At 38.5% G+C, this 25320-nt stretch overlaps 2 protein-coding genes across 10 annotated transcripts in view; one reads left to right on the forward strand and one right to left on the reverse strand.

Annotated features, from left to right (window-relative positions):
* The window catches only part of ERP44 (endoplasmic reticulum protein 44), a 120269-nt gene extending 109660 nt beyond the window's left edge, over positions 1-10609 (reverse strand). The window contains exon 1 of the mRNA XM_031014463.2: positions 10317-10609. Within this exon, the coding sequence (XP_030870323.1) occupies positions 10317-10373 (57 nt within the window). The 5' untranslated portion in view covers positions 10374-10609. The remainder of the gene's footprint in view (positions 1-10316) is intronic.
* A 105-nt stretch (positions 10610-10714) lies between these two features.
* Positions 10715-25320, forward strand: part of INVS (inversin) — a 239845-nt gene continuing 225239 nt past the window's right edge. For 2 of the 9 annotated variants that reach the window (XR_008668233.2, XM_063696617.1), the window contains exons 1-2: positions 10776-10949; positions 15908-16037. Coding sequence is in view for 8 of the 9 variants with exons in the window: in XM_063696617.1 (XP_063552687.1) it covers positions 15932-16037 (106 nt within the window). In the remaining variant the exon portion in view is untranslated. Of the gene's footprint in view, positions 10950-13528; positions 13646-15506; positions 15582-15907; positions 16038-25320 lie in introns of those variants that run through there. The other 7 variants (XM_055350048.2, XM_055350049.2, XM_063696616.1 and 4 more) reach the window with 7 other exon arrangements.

Genomic DNA, 25320 nt, shown 5'->3' on the forward strand with positions numbered 1-25320 from the left:
TCACCTGTCCAGCGATGCTTACAAACTACAACTCCCCTAATACACTCCTGATCCTTCTCACGTAAACCCTACCTTTTCTTTTTCCACAGTACTTAAATTGTTATTAAGCACTTACTCTATAATAAGGCATTGTACAACAAACTGAGATCTAAGAATGAGAAAAGGGGATACCTTTCACCACTTTTTGTTTCATAAAATCATAATAGTAGCATGGAATAACACCACCACTTAGGAGTCAGACATAATACCAGTATTATTCCTCAGAAGTTAATAGGAAAATAGAGATGTTAAGAAGAAAGAAGGGTGGTGAGTAACAGATCCAAGATTTGGGCCCAAATCCCTGATCCCTAAACTAAACATTCTTCTAAAAGTTTTCTCTTTAGTCTATATACATTCAAGCGATCATTAAGGGAAAGAAATACTTCGAATATTCCAGAAGATATCCTAAAACCAGAGTACAGGTACAAATAAACAAACTGGATGATTTCTGAAACAAATAAGATACATGCTTTAAAAATGTAGCACAGTCTTTATATTAGTCCCCTTTATCCAACCATGATCTGAAAACATTAAATGGAAAATTCCAGAAATAAACACTTTATAAGTTTTAAATTGCATGCAGTTCTAAGTAGTGTGATGAAGTCTCATACCATCTTGCTTCAAATTAGGTGGGATGTGAATCATCCTTTTGTCCAGCATATTCCCACTGCAGACATAACCCGCCCCTTATCAACTGTAGTGGTATTGGAATCACAATACTTGTGTTCAAGAAACCCATACTTTACTTAATAATGGCTCCAAAGCACAAGAGTAGTGATGCTGGCAATTAAGATATGCCAAAGAGAGGCCAGGTGTGGTGGCTCATGCCTGTAATCCCAGCACTTTGGGAGGCCAAGGCAGGCGGATCACCTTAGGTCAGGAGTTCGAGACCAGCCAAGCCAGCATGGCAAAACCCCAAATCTACTAAAAATACAAAAATTAGCTGGGTGTAGTGGCGAGTGCCTGTAATCCCAGCTACTCGGGAGGCTGAGGCAGAAGAATCGCTTGAACCCAGGAGGCAGAGGTTGCAGTGAACCAATACCACGCCACCGCACTCCAGCCTGGGTGACAGAGTGAGACTCCATCTCAAAAAAAAAAAAAAAAAAAAGATATGCCAAAGAGAAGCCATAAAGCGCTTCCTTAAGTGAAAAGATGAAAGCTCTTGACTTTAAATGGAAAGAAAATAAATCATATGCTTAGGTGGCTAAGATCTAGATTAAGAATAAATCTTCTATAAAGAAACTGTGAACAGTATATTTTATTATTAGTTACTATTGTTGATCTCTTACTGTGCCTAATTTATAAAGGAAACTTTATCATAGGTATGTATGTATAAGAAAAAACATAGTATATATAGGGTTCGGTATAATCCACAATTTCAGGCAGACACTGAGCATCTTGGAACATTACCTCCTGTGGATAAGAGGGGACTACTGTAACTCTAAAGCAAAATTAGGGTCTCTGAAACTGTTCATTTCATTCAAAGGTTAAACTAACAAAGAACTAAGTATTTTACAACATTGTAATACTTTTGTTGTTAGCACACTACAAGACTTCCTGTGAGGAAATAATATCCACTCCTACAGTAAAAATTCCTGCTATTTAGAAAGTTTGAGGAATGAGTCCATTTGAGTAGCTGTTTTCTAAGAAATTATTTTGACTAGCAAAAAAAGAAAAAAAAAGTAGCTATTCTTTATTCTCAGCCCTTTCAGAGGTAAAATCATTACAGAAGTGTCAGCTTACCACTGGCTAGCTGACATTTTACTGTACTTGGGCCAGAACTCCAGTAAGAAGTCAAAGGTACTGAAGATGTGCAGGTTTCTTCTCTCAAGGTAATGCCAAATGACAATACATTATCTTACACTTGCAGCTGTTCTGTAAGCAAAGAGATATACTTCAATGATGTCATGGTAATTTTTAAAAGCTGACATTTTCCCCTACATTATTTAAAACTTCAAATACAACAAAACAGGCCTGGCGCAGTGGCTCACGCCTGTAATCCTAACACTTTGGGAGGCTGAGGTAGGTGGATCACCTGAGGTCAGGAGTTTGAGATCAGCCTGGCCAACATGGTGAAACCCCGTCTCTACTAAAAACACAAAAATTAGCCGGGCATGGTGGCAGGCACCTGTAATCCCAGCTACCTGGGAGGCTGAGGCAGGAGAATCACTAGAACCCAGGAGGTGGAGGCTGCAGTGAGCCGAGATCACGCCATTGCATTCCAGCCTGGGCAACAGAGTGAGACTCTGTTTCAAAAAAAAAAAAATATACAACAAAACAGCTAAAGAGCAGGCTTGTAAATATGAGTGCGTACTGTCTATAGGACAAGAAATTTTAACTCTAATATTTTATTTTGTAGATGCATTCATAATCTATATTCCTAATGACCTCTTTTTTATTTTTAAAAATTTATTTTTCCCAGAAGGATGTCAAACACGACCTAACCTTTTTCTAAAATCTCTTAAATCCATTCACCAAAGGTCCCACTACTAGACTATAATAAGGAAGAAATGGAAAAAGTACTGGTATTCTACTATTCAGCCTATGGTTTTCTTTAGCTCAAATACTACTACAATGTTTTTCTGAGATGGGTTTCTTCTGCTTTTTTGTTGCTTTTCTCTACTATATTAGCAATGTTCGTGTCTACAAATTCAGGTGACTTAAAATTAGAGTCCAATATAATGCTCAGAGTTCTACATAATGATGAAATCTCAGGTTTGTAGGAATTGCAGAGATGAATGTGGTAACCACAATATCACCAAGGGTTCCCAAAGCAGTTAGAATTCGATTTCAGTCTTTGCAAGGACAGAACCAAGACCCACAGCATTACAGAAGGGACTTCTCCAAAGTGGCATTTTATTCCTCTCCCCTCTTGAATGGACTAATCTGAAGGCTAGTTAGAATCCACTAAAGATCATGATTTTTATTTTTGCTAAGTTGATAACAAACTGTTTTAATGAAGTTGGCCAAAGGGTTTGCCAGCTTCTTTAGCGCCAATTCTGACATTTGGCCACGTCAGCCAACCAGACAACAAGATTTCTTAAAAATAAAACAATAAAAAACAAGTATTCAATTGATAGAAAAGATTTACTATGTTATTGAGAGGCACAGCCCTTTTTCTTCATTCCATTCAGGACTGAAAATAAGTTGATCCATTTAACTATTCAAGGCAATATTCAAATTCATCTTTTTCCAAGACTACTCTGATTCCTCCACTGAGAAATAATTTGTTTCTTCCAAACATCCATGGCAGTACTTCTCAAACTTTCATGTGCATATGAATCATCTGGGTATAAGTTCTTAAAGTGCAGGTTCTGATTCAGTAGGTCTGAGGTGAGGTGATCTAAAAGGTCTCATATGATGCTGATGCCTGGGCTCACAACCACACTTCTGAGTAGCAGGATCTATAACCCACTTCTACAAACACCTTTGGCATCCATTACTTTCCTTTTGGTATTCTAATTATTTATATATATATCTTCTCTCCTCATCTGAATTACTAATTTCTTGAAGGCATGATATGCATCTCAATGATCTTTTTCTCCTCCATAGTAGATTGCAAATAGACTTTCAAATGATAGGCAGAAAAGAAAAATAATAACGAAGATACAGATTAAGTTTCTGCAGCCTGGGCCATAGATGAGTTCCTCTCTATGGAATCAGTTAGGCTAAAAATCAATAAATGTTGCAAAAACTCAAACTGTTTTTAGTCTTCTTGGTTAGAAGAAATAGAGTACAGCAAGAGTCAATATCAGAAAAGCTGTGACAAAAGCATGCTAAGCATGCCCCATACACACGTGCAACATGCTGACAAGCTAGCAGATTTTTAAAGCAACTACCCAATCAAATAATAAGTCTATAATCAGTAGGAGCTAAAGAATACCCTTTTGTAGTCTATCTTGAAAATAAGATAGACTACACAAAGAATCACTGAATCATCAAATCCATGTGCTTACATTATAGACAAGAAAAACAAGTAATTTAACCAAGGTTATGATGGTTAAGTAAATGGAAGAGTTGGAACTTACATAGATGCCATGACATCTACTTTTGCATTACACTGCCCTTTGAATGGAGACTAACGAAGAGACAAAAGAATAATACCTTCCACTGTTCATAAACTCTATCTTGTGAGTACATTCATTCTGAATTACTGGAAGAGTAAGCCATTTTTTGAAAAGAAGACACATAACAAGAACCCATAATACAAACATGCACACAAAAAAATGAATTATCAATAAATATGAAAAAAATTCAACTTTGGTTGTAATCAAAGAAATGTAAATTTAAATTGTGATACCATTTTTGGTCTAGTAAATTGGCACAGATTACAAAAACACCCACTATTGATGAGAGTGTGAGGAAGTGGGCATAGTCACACACTGTTAGGAATACACATTGGTACAAATTTTCAGTAGGGCAATTTAGTACAACATATCAGAAATTCTAAATATAAGACACACCATATAACCCAAAAAATATAATTCTAGAAAAGTAACCTGAGAATGTATCTGAACATTTGCAGTGAACATCATTGTATGCATACCTTTTGTACATTTTTTATAACTGTGAAAAACTTGAAATAACCAGTAACCAAAATGTCTTAACAAATAATGAAGTAAGCTACAGTGTATTTAAAGGTTGAGCTTCTATAATGCTATTAAAAATCACAGTATACAGTTTAGAAAAAGTTTTCAATAACTGTAAGCAATTAAACATCTCCAAGGGTTTTTACAAATTTTAACCTATCAGACATATGACTGAATTCGCATATGGCTGTATATTCCAGTGCTTCTCAACCCTGTGAGCATCATCACAGAATCAACGAAGGATATAAAGGGTTAAGAACTCTGTGTGGGCTGGGCATAGTGGCTCAGGCCTATAATACCAGAACTTTGGGAGGCCAAAGTGGGTGGATCGCTTGAGCCCAGGAGTTTGAGACCAGCCTGGGCAACATGGCAAAAGCCTATCTCTACTAAAAATACAAAAATTAGCTGGGTGTGGTGGCTTGTGCCTGTAGTCCCAGCTACTTGGGAGGCTAAAGTGGGAGCATCACGTGACCTGGGAGGTTGAGGCTACAGTGAGCCAAGATCAGGCCACTGCACTCCAGCCTGGGCTACACAGCAAGACCCTGTCTGGGGCGGGGGGGGGGGGGAACAAAAAAAGAACTCTGTGTGTGTCTGTGTCTATATAGTCTAGAAATAGAAGACCAACAATTCTACAGAAAACCAGCCTAGACAGGAAGACAGTTCACACAAAAAGAAATGCAAATGACTTTTACACCTAAGAAGCTTGATCACACTCATATTAAAGACAGGCAAATTAAAATACATTGAGATACCATTTCTCACCCATCAGACTGACAAATACCCAATAATTTGACATTATACCTTTTTAGTCAAGGCTACAGGGAAACTATTACATTGTTGGTGAGGTCATAAAATGGCACAACCCCTATACGGAGAGTAATTTCAAATATACAGCAATACCTACAAAGCTACATATACATTTACCTTTTGCCCTAGCAACTGCAAGTACAGAAATCTATCTCAAAAATACACTATCAAAATTACGTAAGCACAAGCTATTGTTTGCAGAGCTATCTGTAACAGCAAAAGAATGGTAACAACAGTGAATTGGTATCTATCCAGTGAAGCATAAGCAGTTAAAAAGAAATAGGCAAAATTTCTATCCACATCTCTAGAATAAAATTTTAAGTTAAAAAAAAGGTGGGGGAAAAGTGTGACTAATAAGCTACAATTTAATCCAAGTGGAGGGAGAAACAAATATATGCCAAAATAAATACAAATAGCTTGTACGTTTAAAAAAAAAAGAAGAAAGGAACATAAAATTGAAAAAGTTTTTTAAAAACTATTCCAGGCCGGGCGTGGTGGCTCATGCCTGTAATCCCAGCACTTTGGGAGGCCAAGGCGGGCAGATCACCTCAGGTCAGGAGTTTGAGACCGGCCTGGCCAACATGGTGAAACCCCATCTCTACTAAAAATATAAAAATTAGCCAGGCACAGTGGCAAGCGCCTGTAATCCCAGCTAATGGGGAGGCTGAGGCAGGAGAATCACTTGAACCCAGGAGACAGAGGTTGCAACGAGTCAAGATGGTGCCACTGCACTGCAGCCTGGGCAACACAGTGAGACTCCAACTCAAAAAAAAAATTTAAAAAAAAATTTTCCTAGGTCTGGCACAGTGGCTCATTCCTATAATCCTAACACTTTGGAAGGCAGGCAGATCAGTTGAGCCAGGAGTTCAAGACCAGCCTGGGTAATATAGTGAGACCCTTGTCTCTACAAAAACTAAAAAAAGTTAGCCAGGTGTGGTAGCACACACCTGTAGTCCCAGAGTCCCAGCTACTCAGGAGGCTGAGGTGAAAGGATTGCTTCAGCCTCAGAGGTTGAGGCTGCAGTGAGCTGTGATCACTCCTCTGCACTCTAGCCTGGGTAACAGAGCTAGACTCTGCCTCAAGAAAAAAAAAAAAAAGTGTTATTTTATTAGGAGGGAGATAAGACAGTAAAAGAGACAAATTAGACTTACCCAAATATAGTTAGCTTTATAGATTTAGTTTTGGAAGAGATTTTATATAATTATAAAATAAAAGGTAAATTTTTAAAAACTAAAAATTGAAAGATAAATGAAACAAATGAACCTAACAATATATATGCAGCTGGTGGTTAGGACCACATAAATGGAATTACAAATGTACAGGAAACACAAGGAACAGAGAAACATAAAACCCCACAAGGATGCAATCAGCAATATCCAGAATGTGGCAAATGCTACAGGACAGAGGATCAGTTTCCTAAACAAATTATAAGGAAAATGATGAGATGGAGAGAGAACCTAGGGATTTAAAAAGTTTTATAAGTGACATATGAACCAATTGGAATAGATGGACTTTATATAGCCCTTGCTTTGAACAATGATGTTTATTTATTTTTTTTAAAAAGGGAAACAATCAGGAAAACCCAAACACTGACCAGATATTTGATGATATGAAGGAATTTCTGTCAATTTTTCCAGATGTGATAATGGTATTGTGGTTTTGTTTAATTCTTACCTTTTAGAGGGACATACTTTAGTATGTCACCTGGGAAATTTTTTTTTAAAACTAATTTCTGGGGCTCACAGATATAACTGACCTGGTATAGGGCCCCGATATCATTTTATTAAAACTGCCACAGATGATTCTAATGAGCAGCCAGGCTTTGTAAACTATTGATCTAGGGCAAGTTAAATCAACAAAATAAATAAAACCTCACCTAGGTATTAATCAAACTGCATGCTTCCAAAAGTACTCTTCCTGAAGACTGGAATCTGCATATATTATTAACATAAAGGATAAAACTGACATCTCTGAATTCTACTGTGCTTATTTTTAAGGTACTTGTAACAATTAAATAAATGTTTACTTAGCTCTCAAATTTACATAGCTACCTAAACTAAGCAAACTTTTCTTGGCTACCTATACATATTGAACAAACCGAGAACAACAATGGCAAAACCCTTAAGTGTTCACGTACGGGACAATTACAACTAGTAACAATTATGATCTATAAACATACTTATCAAGAGATTAATGAGAACACATCTTCAATAAAACAAATGGACTGCAGTGCTACAAATCTGAACTACAGAAGAGGTTACTTAGGGTGCATGAGACAACTTCTTTCCAATTTAGTCTTATTTCTCTTATCTCGCCTTTTCAAAACTTGTACACAACCAATGCAGGAAAAACAGGCAAGATTTCTATCCCCCTTACTGATCATTTTCCCAGCGGAAAACCCTGAATAAACCCACCTTAGATAGGAAGATAAGCAGAAAAGGGCTAATTAAATCTATCTATCTAAATATATGTAAATAAAAATCTATATAGACGCAAATAAATATATATATAAAAGATACATATACATATAAAAGCTCAGGAAAAAAAGTTATCACATTCAGCTTTTGTGTTTAGCATCCAGAAAGGCTTTGTGGCAGAGTGATATATTCCAAAATGCTTTGAGATCAGGGAAAAGATAGCTACTTGCCTCCAGAAGTTTGGGATTATGTTTCAACTGTTATCTTATATGAACACCACTAAATTTGAATAGGTCTAGTTCTTTAGGGTTGAGGTACAAAGTGCCTGAAGAAAATTATCACAGTAAGAGAATATACAGCTTTTTAGAGGAGGCCATTTAAGGAAAAAATGATGACCTCAGCTAAATGGGAACTTGGCTTTTCTTTATCTGTATGTAAGAAGGAATAAACTTGAGGTCTGAGAGAGAAAGTTGGAGGAGTAGGAAAAAAGTACACCGGGGAACAAAGAGGACAAATTATTAGACAGCGAGAATACTGAGTAAGTAGGTTCCATCAGTAGGAGAGAATTACCAGTTAAGTAAGCAACTCAAAGTTGCGATTAGACAGGATAGATGTTTTATAAATATTTGCTAACTAGCATATGAGTATTAAAACTAGGTAAACACTGTATTCCAATTAAATCTAGTTTGACTTGTAATTCTAGTTTAAACCTTTTCTGGGGCTTTATTTTTCAGCCTTTTCATATCTACAGGTATTCTCTAACATATTTTCCAGATTTTTATGCCTTTACATTTGCTTAGAAAGATAATTATACAAAATGCTTAGATTTTAGTTAAATCTAGATTCTATTTGGGAAAAAACTCATATTTAACAAGATTAGGTTTTTCTATAAAAAGCATGAGTTATTCCAAAATAAATTATTTCTTCTTCATAACTTAGCTTTACAACCAAACCATACCATTTGAGGAAAGTGCATCTGATATAGTTTGCCTGTTCAGTGTCTCAACTTTTCTTTCCAATGTCTTAAGATTTTTGCCCTTTTTTTTTATTTCCTAAAAGTGCACACAATTCATAACTCAAGCCATTTTGTGGATAAGATTAGTATCCAGTCTTCTTAAGGAGAGAGTGGTCTCTAATAATGGTATTATTCTAACACTTCTAGAAGGAAAAATGTATCACAGTGTATAATGAAATCACCAAGAAACAGCACTATACAGAACACTTTCCTCTATACAGAAGTCATTCACTATTGTATACTTATAAGAAGTGGCAATAAGACACTATCATTTAATATTACAATGTTTATACACAACTTTTTGTTCTCAAAAGTACTTTGACATGCCATTTAGTTTTTTACAGTGCTTTTTCTGAAAAGGTCCAAGTGACAAAAGAAAAGAAAGAACTATTTCAAACACAAATATTAAACATTTAATGGGGTATGGCGGAATAAGCACTGGAAGTCAAGAGACTTGTTTCTAATCCCAGCTCTGCCTGTAACTAGCTGTGTGACTTCATATGCGTCACTAAATCGTTTCTGAAATTGTAAAGAAAGTAGTTCTTCATGTTTAAATCTGAATTTCTAAAAATCTACTACAATTAAGGTACTTTCAAATATTACATTATAATTAACAGCCCAATTAAATATAAGCCATTTTGCCATACGTGTTTAGTCCTTCGCTTTTGTCTCAATTTGACCTGAAGCCTGGATCAATTAGTCTGCACACTCAAGACGTACTCTGGGGCAAGAGGGACTAGGGAAAGATTCTTTTAAGATGGGATGATGCTGAGCAGGTCAGGCAGTTAGGAATGAATGCATATTCAAATAAGGCGCAATGAAGAAGAAATCTGCTTCCATGGGGAAATACGTTGCAATAAGATTTGAGGGAGGCCTCGAGCTGAGATTGTCAGGTAACCACACCTTCCACCCTTCAAACTCTATTCTCCCAGTGGAATCCAAACAAGTCTCCAGTTCCGGGTTCCCAACCAATCGCATCAAGCCACAACAGAGGGATCTGCCAACCCGGGCACCGCTTCAGGGATCTAGACACAGTGAGATTCACACAACCCCAGCACCTGTCGACCTCACACTCTTCCCAAATGGAGAGGGTGGGAAGGAACGCTAGGTCTATGCTTGGTCTTTTCCGATTCAAGCTACCACCAGGTCCACTAGCCCTCGAAACTGAAACCCCCGGACTTCGGGGAGAAGGGGAAGCTCCTACGCCGTGACTACGTATCACTCCCTCAGGGCTAATTCTCCCATTCTCCCCCGACCCTGGTTTCTCAGGCCTCGGGGACTCCGCGCCTGGAAGCCGACAGGCGAGAGTGAAGGCAGCGGGGGAGGGTGCACTCCAAAACACTGGAGGAAAAAACGGAAAAGCAGGGGGAGGAGTAGCAGTGTTCCCCCTGGGCGAGGGCCGGAGGCCGTTCGTGCGTCTGTCGATGGGTCTGTCATTCCCTCACTCACCAGGAGCAGAAGGGAGCATCTGAGGTCGGGTAAGGATAGGAAGACGGCAGGATGCATGGTAACGCTGGGGTCCGCGGCAGGGACAGGCGCTGGCGGCTGGGACTGGGCTAGGTTGGGTTGGGTTAGGAAAGGGCTGGGCTCCGGGAGCCGACGGCAGCGGAGGATTCTCCAGGCAGCGGCACCTCGTCCTCTCGACCCGGGCTCCAGCGGCGAACACCCGGGACAACTTCCAGAGAGGCCTCTCACACCCTCACTTCCGGGTCCTGCCCACCTCGGTGCACTTCGGGAAATGTAGTCCTGCACTAGCCTCACCCCGCACGTCGTCCGTCATCTAGAACTTCCTTTCCCATTGGGCTCTCGGCCCCGGTCCACTGAGTCCTCTACGCGCGGGGTCCTGTGGGATAGAAGGGCGGAGGGCGGGTGTACGCGGTGCTTCAGAGGATGGGAACTACAATTCCCAGAAGGATGTGCGGCCGAAAGCCTCGGGCGGCCTTTTGAGGGGCTCGGCTAGCTTCAGCGCCGTGGGGTCTGACCTGGCTGGGTATAGTGTACCGACCCGGCAGGAGGGGCGGCCCGGTCCGGGTTGCGCCTCCTGGAGCCGTCCCCGGGACGTCAGTCCTGGAGGAGGCGAGGGTGAGTAGGAGGGGGCCTGGCTGGGGAGGCTCGGATCATTCGGTCCGCACCGCCTTGGCCCCTGCTGCAGACTCACGGCCTTCCTGGCCTAGGCTGTGGCCTGAGCCTCCATCATTGGCCTCCTCGCCCGCTGCCTCTTCTTTCTGCTCTAATTCCTGCATTATAAAGTCAGAGCCACCACTCGGGGCCTCAGTTGAATGAGTCAATGACTTATCCTTGATTGTCTCTGAGGGCTCCTGTAAGGAGTAGATGTGGTACGGGATGGGATAGCACGTCGTAAACTGGAAAACTGTGTGAGTGATTGCTGCTAAGGCGTGGATCGCTCCTCCAGTATAATTACGAAATTCCCTAGCAAAGCAGTCGAGGATCCTAACTTGGCCCCAGGTAGCTCTGCGGCTTCTTCTGCAAACACTCAGTGAGGTCCAGGAGCCCACGCGATCTCTGCTTAGTACCCAGGAGGCACACTGTGCTTTTGTGGTTCTCCCTGCTCCCGCCTTTGCTTCAGCTTTCCTGCTGCCTGGAATTGCCTTACCCCGCTCTCTCTCTGGAATGCTATCTTAAATATCACCATCTCTGAGAACTTCCCGAACAACCAACGCTTTAGTCCTAATCAGAATTACTCTTCCTATGAGTGTGACTGCAGTACCTCTAGTTTTGTACGGTTATAATTATTAGAGCATTTATTACACGGGCTTGTTGTATAATTAGGCAAGGATAATGACACCTTTGCATTTTATAGCACTTTATCAAAGTGGTTTTGACTTTTTTCTATAAAAAATGATTTATTTTCTTAAAGGGGCAAAAAATACATTTTTTCTTAAGAAAAAAAAGAGCCCTGCATAATGGCTTTCTCAGGGTGACAAAATTAGACAGTGGCAGAGCCAATACTCTTACCAAGGCTGCCTAACTCCTAGACTAGTGCTCCTATCTCTTGTCCACGCCCCTGACAGAGCCCAAAGATAGTTGAAATGGGAAATTTTAAAAGAGCAGAGACTTGTAAGTATGAACTCATTATTCAAGAAATTAAACTTTGATCCTGCTCACTTTTTGGACTTAGCACTCAGCCTGTGACCTTTCATCCAACAAACATCTACTGAGTACTGGCTATATACCTGTTACTGTGCTAAGTGCTAAGAATTATGAAGTAAAAAGTATATATATATAATATATATTATATATGTATATATATTATATATGTGTATATATTATGTATATATTATATATGTATATATATTATATATGTATATATATTATGTATATATTATATATGTGTATATATTATATATGTGTATATATTATATATGTGTATATATTATATATGTGTATATATTATATATGTGTATATATTATATATGTGTATATATTATATATGTGTATATATTATATATGTGTATATATTATATATGTGTATATATTATATATGTGTATATATTATATATGTGTATATATTATATATGTGTATATATTATATATGTGTATATATTATATATGTGTATATATTATATATATTATATATGTATAATATATACACACACACATATATATAAAACAGAGATCACATTTTTAGTGTATTTTTCAAAGGGTATAAAGAACTTTTTTTGTGGTTCTGATGTGCCTAAAACTCTGATCACTTAGAATGAAAAATGACAGGTCTTAGAGTTTAGAACAGTGCCTAGCACATAGTTGTCACTCAGCTTGTTGAATGAACGAATGTGAACATGGTCTACCCTTATTATTTTTTGCATTTTACAGAAACCCAGAAAGCTGACGTAGCCTGAGGACACACTGCTGATTATAAATACAACTGGGCCTAGAACCCAAGTGCAGTTACTCCCCTCCCATGTTTTCACCTCCACCTCTATTTTGTAGCTTCTCTCAAATAACCTTAATATAATCCTGGATATGACAGTAGTTCTTCTGAGATGACTGTTAGACTCAGACATGACTGAAGTGTCTCACAACACCCTCTTCCTCCATATTTTCTGCCAGTCCTTAACTCAAATTGTCAGCAAAATAAAGACGTAAGGAGCTGTCCTTTACCATAATTAAGAAAGTATTAATATGTTCTCTCAAGGGCAGAATTTGAACCAATAATCCTTGTCGATGACAAGACAAATACCAGCTCATCCGTTATAAATTTATCTTAGAAAACTCTCAGATCCTCAGGAGTAACAGCGATTGGCGTGACCTGCTTTTTGGTGAAATCAGAAAAGGACTTGCCTACCCTCATGGCAGCAATTAACTGGAGCTGGTTAACAGCTGCTCCCTTTACATAAGTACATATGCTCGAGTTTACCGTGATTCTGTGATGCCCTACGTTTCTAACAGTTGTTACCTCTCTGGTCGTTGTAGGCATTCAGCTTTGGAACTTTGATAAAGCAGCTTAAGGGTTTAGGAAGGATGTTTAAGATCACTGATGCAACTATTCATCTTTCCTTCCCATCAGATGTTTGAATTCTTGCTGCATTTCTCCAGCCTCTGCTTTCTTAAACACTCTTGTGATAGGGATCTCACTATCTTCCTATGCAGCTGATACTTATTTTTTATTTATTTATTTATTTTTTTTTGAGACAGGGTCCCCCTCTGTTGCCCAGGCTGGAGTGCAGTGGCATGATCTTGGCTCACTGCAACCTACATCCACCTCCCAAATTCAAGCAATTCTCCCACCTCAGCCTCCTGAGTAGCTAGGATTACAGGTGTGTGCCACCACAGCCCAGCTAATTTTTGTGTTTTTAATAGGGATGGGGTTTCACCATATTGGTCAGGCTGGTCTCTCAAACTCCTGTCGTATGTTTTTAAAAGGTTCTTACAAGCTCCATGAGACTACCGGTCAGAACAAAATTGTCCTTATTGAAATATGGTTCATTTTAGTGATATGATGTTCCAAGTAAGATCTTATGGTTAAGACCTCAATCTAGGTATATTTTCCTGGTGGACCAAGGAGAGAACAAATAAAAATTTCACTTTTTGTGGGAATGAGGGCAAGAACTAGATACCTTTTAATTTAGTATTTAGCCAGGTGTGATGGCACATGCCTGAAGTCCCAGCTATTCACGTGGCTGAGGAGGGAGGATCGCTTAACTCAGGAGTTTCAGGCTGTAGTGCGCTATGCCATTCGGGTGTCCACTTTAAGTTTGGCATCAATATGGTGATCTCCCAGGAGTGGAAGACCACCAGGCTGCCTAAGAAGGAATGAACTGGTCCAGGTCAAAACTCCTATGCTGATCGTAGTGGGATTGCGCCTATGAATAGCCACTGCCCTCCAGCCTAGGTAACATAGCAAGATCCCGTCTCTTTAAAAATAGTTTTTTAACTAATTTTTTTTTTTCAGATGGAGTCTTGCTCTGTTGCCCAGGCTGGAGTGCAGTGGTGCAATCTCAGCTCACTGCAACCTCCACCTCCCAGGTTCAAGCAATTCTCCTGCCTCAGCCTCCTGAATAGTTGGGATTATGGGCACGCGCCACCACGCCCAGCTAATTTTTGTATTTTTAGTAGAGACACAGTTTCGCCATGTTGGCCACGCTGGTCTCGAACTCCTGACCTCAGGTGATCTGCCCGCCTTGCTCTCCCAAAGTGCTGGGATTACAGGCGTGAGCCATCACACCCGGCCTTAACTAATTTTTTTATTTTTTTCTGAGTCAGGGTCTCAACCTGTTGCCCAGTCTGGCGTGCAATGGTGTGATCTCAGCTCACTGCAAACTGCTTCTCAGGTTCAAGTGAAACTCCCACCTCAGCCTCCCAAGTAGCTAGGATTACAGTGCATGCCACCATGCTCAGCTAATTTTTAAAAACTTTTGGTAGGCAGGGCATAGTGGCTTATGCCTGTAATCCCAGCACTTTGGGATGCCAAGGTGGGCAGATCACTTGAGATCAGGAGTTCGAGACCAGCCTGGCCAACATGGTGAAACCCCGTCGCTACTAAAAAATACAAAACTTAGCCGGGCGTGGTGGCAGGTGCCTATAATCTCAGCTACTGAGGAGGCTGAGGCAGGAGACTTGCTTGAGCCCTGGAGGCAGAGGCTGCAATGAGCTGACATCGCACCACTGCACTCTAGCCTGGGTGACAGAGCAAGACCCTGTCTCGAAAAGACAAGAGGGGAGGAAAGCAGGGGGAGAGGAGGGGAGGAAAGGAGAGGCGAGGGGAGGGGAGGGGAGGGGAGGCGAGGGGAAGGGAGGGGAGGGGATGGGATTTGTAGAAATGAGCTCTCACTATATTGCCCAGGCTGGTCTCAAACTCCTGGGCTCAAGAAATTCTCCTGTCTTGGCCTCACAAAGTGCTGGGATTACAGGCATGAGTCACCATGCCCAGCCCTAATTAATTTTTTTAAGTTTATTTAGTGCTTAAATCCAGCTAATTCTGACTTCACAATTAAGTTTATGTTATACTCTTTTTGTGGATCGGGCTCACTTTTATTCACAATATCAATTCTAATGTGTAATATTATGTGGCATCATATTACTTGTATTAACTTAGATTATGTGGCATCATATTGCTTGTGTCACTGTAACCCTGAGCCCTGTGCCTAATGTTAAATATTGTCTTTGTTTTTTCCTCAGATAGTCCCTAAGAAGAGTCCCAGAAGCACCTACCCTCTCATTTTACAGATGAGCAGATGAGCAACTTGTACAAAGGTCACCTAATTTGCCACCTAATGCCAATTCCAGGACTAGGACAGTAGCTTTTTTTCTTTTGAGACAGGTCTCACTAAGATAGACAGCCTCACTATCTTGCCCAGGCTGCTCTCAAACTTCTGGCCTCAAGCAATCCTCCTGCGTTGGCCTTCCAAACTGCTAGTATTACAGATATGTACCACTGCACCCAGCCAGGACTATAGATTTTTCTAATCCTAGTCAAGTATTTCTAGTAAGCCATATTTATAAAATACCCACTTGGAACTGATGAGACAGGTTTCAGAAATGTTTGCTGCATGCGCTCATTGTCTGAATCATTGTTTCAGGTTGCTCCAGTTGCTAAGAAGACTATGAACAAGTCAGAGAACCTGCTGTTTGCTGGTTCATCATTAGCATCACAAGTCCATGCTGCTGCCGTTAATGGAGATAAGGGTGCTCTACAGAGGCTCATCGTAGGTAAGCAGTCCCCTTAAGTACAGAAACTTTAAAAGCAACTGTTTGTCCTGAGGAAGTGTGTTAACGTTAGTTTTAATTTGCAATGTACTCATACATTTTAATGGAAATATGTTATTATTTATATTTTCTTCCAACACATGAACAAGAAAGGAATTAAGTCCTAAAACTTAAAAATATGGGTTAGGATTAGGTGAAAAGTACTTGAGAAATTTCTATGTATTTAGCACTAAATCTAGATAGATATTCTAAGGTACTAAGGGAATGAATTCATCTTTATGTTAACAGATCTCGAATGAAACAGTGGATAATCTTTTAACATTTAATATATACCCAAAGTATTAAAGTTTACAAATGATTTAATTTTTAATGATTTAAAATTGATTCAATGTTCCCCCTGTGATTTGCATATATAAGTGATATATAGAGAGGTCCAATGTAGGAGTTCTAGAGAAGAGAATAAAGAGAACAAAGAATAGCTAAGAATTTTCTAGAACCTTAGCTTCCTGCTAAAGCAGAGCAAAGATCCATCTTTCTATCACAAATCCAGATATTCACAAGTTGCAAATCCCAAAGAGAATAAAATAAAAATATATTATTTGTAGTCTTTATTCACACCAGTGTCTGGTGACATCATGATTGACAACTTGGGCTACAAAATAAAGTCCAAATTACTTGAACTTTCATACCTGTTCCTTCAGACTTTGTTTTTACCCTACATTTGCAGTTTCTCCAGGAGCTTCTACTGGTGTACCGTAACCTCTGGCTAAGCTAGAGGTTACTTCTATTTCCCAATAAGCCATGAATTTTGTCTAACTTTCTCCATATGTTCTGTTTCCCCACCTTTTTTCTATCTGCTACTCTGTTAACCTTCTTCTGTGCTAAACAAACTCCTACTTATCTTTAAAGACAAAACTATTTTATCTCACACTCTGTGAAGATTTCTCTTCCTCTGCTTATCCTTACTTTACCTCAGCTATCTACATTCACTGGAACTTGACATTTTCCACCACTTCCAAATCACTCAAACATTCTACCATTCAACTAAAACTCTTACTTTCAGCTCACTTACTGATGACAAACAATAGTTTTCCATGCTCACTGAGACCTCCAATCCACTAGCTTCTCTAGTTTTGACCATCAGTTTTCCTTCTGTCTTTTCCTTCCTCACTACTCAGCCTTGATTCTATGTCTGTTATTAAAATCCTTCTCTTGGAAAAATTCCCTTTTTTTTTTTTTTTTTTTTTTTTGCCTTCTGTTGCACTTGACTGTTGCATTCTCAACTCTGGATGTACCAAACCTATCTTGCTAAGCAGTTGAATCCAGCTGAAAGATTGATAGCACCCCAAATTCATGATTACCCACTTCAAATAGGCACTCAGTACTTACTACTCATCATACCACATTTTTTCTGTAATGAATATTTCATACCTTTCACTCTACTGAATCCTGTGACTGCCAGTTCCCCCTCCTTTCATTCTCTTTAATGCAGTAGGCTTACTAGAGGAAATGAAGACATTAAGTAGGAACTCCCTCGTCTTTCAGTATGGTATCTACAAATCTACCTCCATCTGTACCCATCTTCTCTCTTCATCTTCCTGCTAAAACAGAGCAAAGATCCATCTTTCTGTTAAAGGCCAGTTCTTCCACACATGCTCTGTGTTCCATCCCCTCCTGTCTTCTCAGGGACATTGCTTCTTTTTTTCCCCCTCTGATTACTATACCTTCAACCTTTCTTCTATGCTAAATTCTTTCCATCAACACTTAAACATGCTTCATTGTTTCCATTATTTAAAAATCCCATCTCTGTTTCTTCATCTCCCTTTAGGTATTGCCATTTTCAACTTTCCCTCACGACTGCATTAGTGCACAGGCTAAACTGCTACAACCATGACTTGAATAAGATAGAAGTATATTTCACTCTCATGATATTGCAATCCCAACTCTACATGGACCAAACCTATCTTCCTGGCAACTACTAAGCAGTTGAACCCAGCTGTGTAATAGTACACAGTTATGTGGGCAGTCTAGGTTAGATAGATATCTCCATTTCACAAAATCATTTAGGTATGCTGCCAGGCCTTGGCTCTTCCATTCTCAACATGATGCTTCTATTTCTGGGTCAAAGGCAGATACGTTCATTATAGTCATAGCCCAGTCAGCAGGAAGGAGGAAGAGACAGCACAGGGAAAGCAATTTGTCAGTGAGGAGGTAGACTAGACTTAGACCACAAAGCCACACCTAGAACAAAAGAAGCTGAAAAAAAAAGTCTTGCCCTGGATGGTATCATGCCCAGCTAAAACTCACGGTGCTCAATTTCTGAAAAGAAGAATGAAAGAATGAATGGGGGGCAAATATTGCTGTCTGTCACCAAAACCAAGATTCTTGGGCCAGCTGTACCCATTGTCCACACTTATTTACCTTAATTCACTCTTTTATTAAAACAAAATATACTTTCTTATTTTGAAGTATACATATAGAGAAGTGCATACAACTTATATGTACAATTTAACAAATAAACATAAAGCAAACATCCACTTAAACCACCTAGGTTAAGGAACAGCACATTGTCAGTAACCCCAGAAGCCCCTAATGCATCCTTCTCTCCCCACTAGAGGAATAGGCTATCTTGACTTTTATAATAATCATTACATTGTGGTTTTACCACCTACATATACATCCTTAAACACTTTAGTTAATTTTGCCATTTTTGACTTTTTGCTAAATGTTCCATGTTCACTTGAACTAAAAAATGTATGTATATTACACTTTTGTCATTTTCCTGCTCAAAATTCTTTCATTATTCCCGTTATACTTGGAATAAAATTTGACAGGTTACTTGTATCTCTTTACCTGTCCATCCTCACGTTTTACCTCACGTGGTAAAACTTGCCTTCTTTCAGTGTCTCACACCTGCCAAGCCCTTTTTCATCTCAGGGCTTTTGCCTGAAACGCTGTTCTCCCTATTCTCTGTCTGAATAACTCTTAGTCATCCTTGAGATTTCAATTTTAAGGTCACTTCTTCAAAGAGGCCTGCTAACCATCCAGTCTCAATGAAATCTGTTCATTGTATTCCCTCTTGGCCCTCTGTAGTTTTTCTTCATAGAACTTGTTTCAGATTATCACTGTATATTTATGTGTATGAATATTTTAACATCTCTCTCCTCCATAAGCTAGTGGCCTTCATGAAAGTAGTCTGGGTCTGTTTAATTCATCACTAAATCCACAAAATCCAGCACAGTACTTGGCACATAGTAGGCACATAAGAAATATATTTGTTGAAGGAATGAATAAATATTTTAATCATTCTTTAAGTATCTTTTCTCCCAAGTAGTCTATAATCATCTTGAGGGCCAGGACTAAAAATGAATTGAGTTGAATTAAATTGAACTGAGGAGCAGATTGGGACTAAATTCCATGAGAAAAAAAAATTTTAAGTCAGGACGTATCAAGAAAAAGTACCAAGTAAAATGAATTCATTAATGCTTTAATTAAAAATATAACCTTTAAAGAAAAAAGTGCAGTATGTTGTAAATTAAAAACACTTATATTTTTATGGCTCAGTCATACAGATTAATTAATGTGTTATTATTAAAACTTGAAACCTTGAAAATCCCCAAAGAGAAAATCCTTAAAAACCAAAAAGCAATCATGATGTGAAGCCAGTATGTAGCTAATAAACTTATTTATAAATTGTTTTTCTGTTTTCTATCATCTTGTCTGAGGAACTTCTTATTAATTACTGACTGAGGGTGCCACTCCTCATCTTTTAAGAATTGTGCCATTATGTTTTCTGTGTACCTTTGCTCCAGAGTATTTTCCAGCATTTGTATATTTGTGCAAAAATAATAACTGTTTCATCTTAAATTTCAATGTAATTTTTTTTCTATGCATATGAATGCCAGGTGGTAATTTCAATGTATTTTAAACATCTTTTTATGTATCACATATTTGATGATCTCTAAATATATGCTATTTCTCTTTTCTAAACTAGTGACATAGTACTACAGATGAATTTTTTTTCTTGAATCCTTGTTCACCAACTGCTCAGTGAATTCATTCACTTTAGCATTTTCTGTTTTCCCCTCTCTGTTTCCATGGAGAAGTATGTCAGTGATGTGTTTGACTCCATGGAAACAGATGAGTGTCTCTTTCTACATACACAACGAATTAAATCGAACACTTTCTGTGCTGCCCATTGTCCTGGAGGAGGACTGGAGAGGACTTCTCTGAATGAAACATCATTTCAGTAGCAATTCTCAGTGTTTAACCTAATACAGTGGATTAATGTTTTACCATAACTTACTGCTTCTAGATTCAGATGTATTAGGGCTTACTTCTGAGCCTTAAAATATAAACATACATAGTAAAATCTTTATATGCTATGGTTCTCATTTATAGATATTTAGCTTTTTCTCTTAACACCAAACTCAAATAATTTGAATGAATACTAGAAATGTAATTGAGAACAGAATTTAGTAGATTCATTTTAATACTATACAGTGTAGTATTGGTAGAAAAAAGTATAGATTTTAGAGTCAGATAAACCTGAGTTTTAAATTCTAACTGTTATTTATTAGTAGTATTATCTTGGCTAAGCCATTTAATTTTTAATCCTCAGTTTCCTCATCCATAAACTATAGATTATAATATTTCACTTGTGTGAGAGTTAAATGAAATAATGACAGTAAAATATCTAGCATGGTACTTGACACATAGTAGACAATAAGTTAATATCCTATTACTGTTATTGTTATATCAGCTTAGACTAAAATAATCAAGTTTTTCATAGCTTCAGATGTCTCAAGATGAAAGAGCACTAAATGCAGCAAAGATTAATATTGTGGGTTTTTTGTTAAAACTAAACAAAATAATTTGTAAATATGCATGGTGTGTAATGATCAATGTTGTCATTACTGCCAATAATATTTGAGGTCGTTTTTAGTGGTATCATGACCAGAAAGCACCATTCTGATTCTACTACAACTTTTGTTTCACTGTCCATGTTCTGAGCAGCATAATCTCTCTAAATCATTTCCTCTACTTGTTTATTTATTTATTTATTTTTGAGATGGAGTTTCGCTCTTGTTGCCCAGGCTGGAGTGCAATGGCGCGATCTCGGCTCACCACAACCTCTGCCTCCCTGGTTCAAGTGATTCTCCTGCCTCAGCCTCCCAAGTAACTGGGATTACAGGCATGTGCCACCATGCCCGGCTAATTTGTTGTATTTTTAGTAGAGACGGGGTTTCTCCATGTTGGTCAGGCTGGTCCCGAACTCCCGACCTCAAGTGATCCACCCGCCTCGGCCTCCCGAAGTGCTGAGATTACAAGCCTGAGCCACCGCGCCCAGCCTCCTCTACTTGTTTTTAACATCTTCTGACACAGTATTTAGATACGGAAGTGAGCCTCATAAATGACAGAGTAGAGGTACTATTTCAGGTTACTTCTTCCCTTACCTCAATCCCTACCTTAAAAGCTAGAGTCATTAAATGTTTTTAAAATGCTTGCCTACATGCAAATGTGTTTATAAATATACTTACATGTTTATGCATCCATACTAACAATAGTAATAAAATTAGCTAACATTTATAAAGTTATGTTTTATGTGCCAGCCACTGTATTGTTTGGCAACTCATTAACTTAATTTAACAGTGAAATAATATGAAGAGTTTGGGGTATTAGTATTACCCTCACTTTTAAATAAGGAAATTGAGATGCAGAGAGGTTAAGTAACTTGTCTAAGAAGTATCAGAACTGAGATTAAAGCCAAGAAGTCTGATTCCAGAGTCCATTCTTTTAACTGCTAAAGTATGGGACCTCAGTATATGGGTAGATATTTTTGTACACACGTGCACTTTCATATGTATAAATAAATAGGAATGAGAAAGATAGGAAAGAAAGAACCGATTAGGTGTGAACCTTGCATGATGAAATGAATGATTATCTAGATGGGATTTTTCTTAACATTTTTGTGCTATGGGCCCTTCTGGCAATCTGGTAAGCTTCTGGACTCCTCAGAAAAAATATATATATATATATATTTTTAAGAGCTGAAATGCAATATAGAGGATTACAAAGGAAACCAGTTATATTGAAATATCAAATATTTTTAAGTTGAGACGTAGCAATATTCTGCCATAATTTTTTATGAACATATTAAATAGCAAGGTGTAGGGGCAAGTCTTACAGCGATGATAATTTTGAAATAGCAGTGAGTGAAAATGATATTTTAACATACCTGCACAAATTATGTTATAGAAATATTTTATAAAATCTCAAGTCCTCTCAAAATACAGTATGTCTCATGTTATTATTATTCTCAATTTGCGTGTTAGGACACTGAGACTCAGAAGTTGAGAAATATAGTTGCACAGTTAATAACTGGCAAAGTTGAGCCTCAAACCAAATTATCTGATGATGAATCCTATGTTCTTTCCATTGTTCCCATGTTGTCACTCTATAACAATAATCAGAGATTTTTTAATGACAGCAAAATGCCTTCCCAAGATTGTAACAGTATAAAATATGTAAAGTAAGAAGTGGGTGAAATCAGATGAAATAAATACATCTTGGATGCCATGCAAATATAACATTTTAGAACAAGCAAATAAGATATAAATAGAGACTACTCTTGTTACTTGTATTGGGCATTGTGTTGCTGTAGCTATTGTGCGGACTAGCACAACTATAACTGCAAGTGACGGTCATTTCCTCTAACTGCTAGAGTTGGCGCTCTGGTTTCTGCACATACCAGCCCATTAACCATACGTACTCTTATGCTTCCACAAGCCTTAAAATAACTGAATGCGGTAGAGCAGTGGCTTTCCAGTCATGCTTCTAGCTCAGCTTTCTGGACTGTGTTGAGACAGAGCACATGCAGAATGCCAGCCACAGTTGAGCAAGCACCAATTGGTCATGGATTAGAGGCCATCTCCACAGTTGCCAGAATAATTAGCACAACACAGCACAGTAGCCAGCTGCTTTCTATATTAACTGTTCCTGACAGGAATGCAAATTTAAATGCACTGCCATCCAGTGAATATTAGTTTACATCATAAGCTCTACGTTTGTACAACATGTTACAATTACCAAATATTTCCAAACAATACATTGTTTTATTGGATCATCAAACAAGTTACGGTGTAGACTGGACAAGTATTAGCTGAATGTTATAAGTGAGGAAACTAAGGAAGAGAGTAGGGTGGATAGATAAAGGCACAGACCTTGCTCAGTTACTGGCCAGGAAGCCCAGAACCTAATGGTACCCTCATTATTCAGAAACTAGCCATGAAGCCACTGTCCCCCTAGAGCTACTCAAGACAGGACCTAAGTGAGGTTGAATGCTGCTTTTTCTAATCATTTAGGGGATATATACTTTCTTTCTTTCTTTTTTTGAGACAGAGTCTCACTCTGTCACCCAGGCTGGAGTGCAGTGGTGCAATCTCTGCCTTCCGGGTTCAAGTGATTCTCCTGCTTCAGCCTCCCGAGTACCTGGGACTACAGGTACATGCCACCATGCTCAGCTAATTTTTGTATTTTTAGTAGAGACAGGGTTTTGCCATGTTGGCCAGACTGGTCTCGAACTCCTGACCTCAGGTGATCCACCCGCCTCAGCCTCCCAAAGTGCTGGGATTACAGGCATGAGCCACCACGCCCAGCCAGGGGATATATACTTTCAATTTCCTCAAATAGACAAGTTTTGCCTTATAGGCACAAAATATTGGATTGTGATGACATAACCCAATAACATCTTCTCTTCTGGGAAATACATATATTGGTTACACAGAAACAATGTATGTCAGGGAACAAAGAGAAGGCTTGAAGTTTCCCTGTATCTTATATAAGACTTAGGAAGAGGACAGGATTGACCTGAAGTTCTGTGTCCTTGAAGGTGAGTTGCCTATTAACCCCATGATGCTGACTCTGCTTTGACCCTGAGGAGCCTAATCAATTAGGACAGGTGTGTTCAAGCTTTTGGCTTTCCTGGGTATTGGAAGAAGAATTGTCTTGGGCTACACATAAAATACACTAACACTAACAATAGCTGATGAGCTAAAAAAAAAAAATCGCAAAAAAAAAAACTCATAATGTTTTAAGAAAAATTATAAATTTGTGTTGGGCAGCATTAAAAGCCTTCCTGGGCTACATGTGGCCCACAGGCCACAGGTTGGTCAAGCTCGAGTTAGGATTATCCCAGAATGTGAGATGGCCTCTGTTTCTCAGCACTTACTCTTGTGACCATAGTTCCTAATCCTCTCCTTTACTAAAGCTTCTAAGGAGGAATGTCCCTCTAGGCAGAAAGTGTAAATGAATTACTGTTATCTTGCTAATACTAGCTACTACTATCTTTGCTTAACCTAACAAGATGCCAGTAGAGATTGGCATGAAAGACATGAAAGACATGTCTTTAATCATGAAAGAGAACTAGAGACTAGTCTCATTATGGCATATTCTCTATAAGTATCACTGACTCCAGAAGGACTCAAACTGATAAAAGGAACATGCTCTTGTAGTACATTTTCGTTCTGTTAATGAGTTTCAGTTTAAATAAATCTTTATCTATAAATACAGTGATAGAATCTTTGGAATCTTCTAGATTAGATATTGAAGGCTCTAGTACAAAGAATATACTGTTGTACTACACAGAGCCTTGTGCATAAGGGCTTCTGTTATTATATGTGTTGAATCCAATGCAAAATTTGCCTCCATCTTCAAAAAAGTTCTGAAAAAGAATATCTGCCTCCTCTAGGAGTTATACACAACCTGAATACATCTATAAGGCTCTTTCAAATTTCCAGAGCAATGACCTTTCTTGCTTTTTACCAGCGAAGTAAATTGCTGAAAAGCTAGGAAGTCTTTCTGGGTTCCAGCGTATCCAAGATTAAAATACATGTTGAAGTATTGCAAACTAAAACAGTAGCTTAGTTTCATGCCCAAAACAACCCAGGCATTTATCTGGTGTCTTTTTTGTTTGTTTGTTTGTTCGTTTGTTTTAGTTTTAATTGATACATACTAATTGTATGTGTTTATGGGGGTGGAGTGTGATGTTATAATACATGTATACATTGTGTAATGATCAAATGATGGTATTTAGCATATGCATTAACTCAAACATTTATCATTTCTCTGTGGTGAGAGCATTCAAAATTCTAGCTATTTTGAAACATGCAATACAGTATTGTTAACTATAGTCACCCTACTGTGCAATAGAACACCAAAACTTATTCCTTATATCTAACTGTACCCATTGACATTTCTAGCATTCTATTTTCCAAAGAAAACACTT

This window comes from Gorilla gorilla, chromosome 13 (genome assembly GCF_029281585.2).
Source record: "Gorilla gorilla gorilla isolate KB3781 chromosome 13, NHGRI_mGorGor1-v2.1_pri, whole genome shotgun sequence".
NCBI classification, from domain to species: domain Eukaryota; kingdom Metazoa; phylum Chordata; class Mammalia; order Primates; family Hominidae; genus Gorilla; species Gorilla gorilla.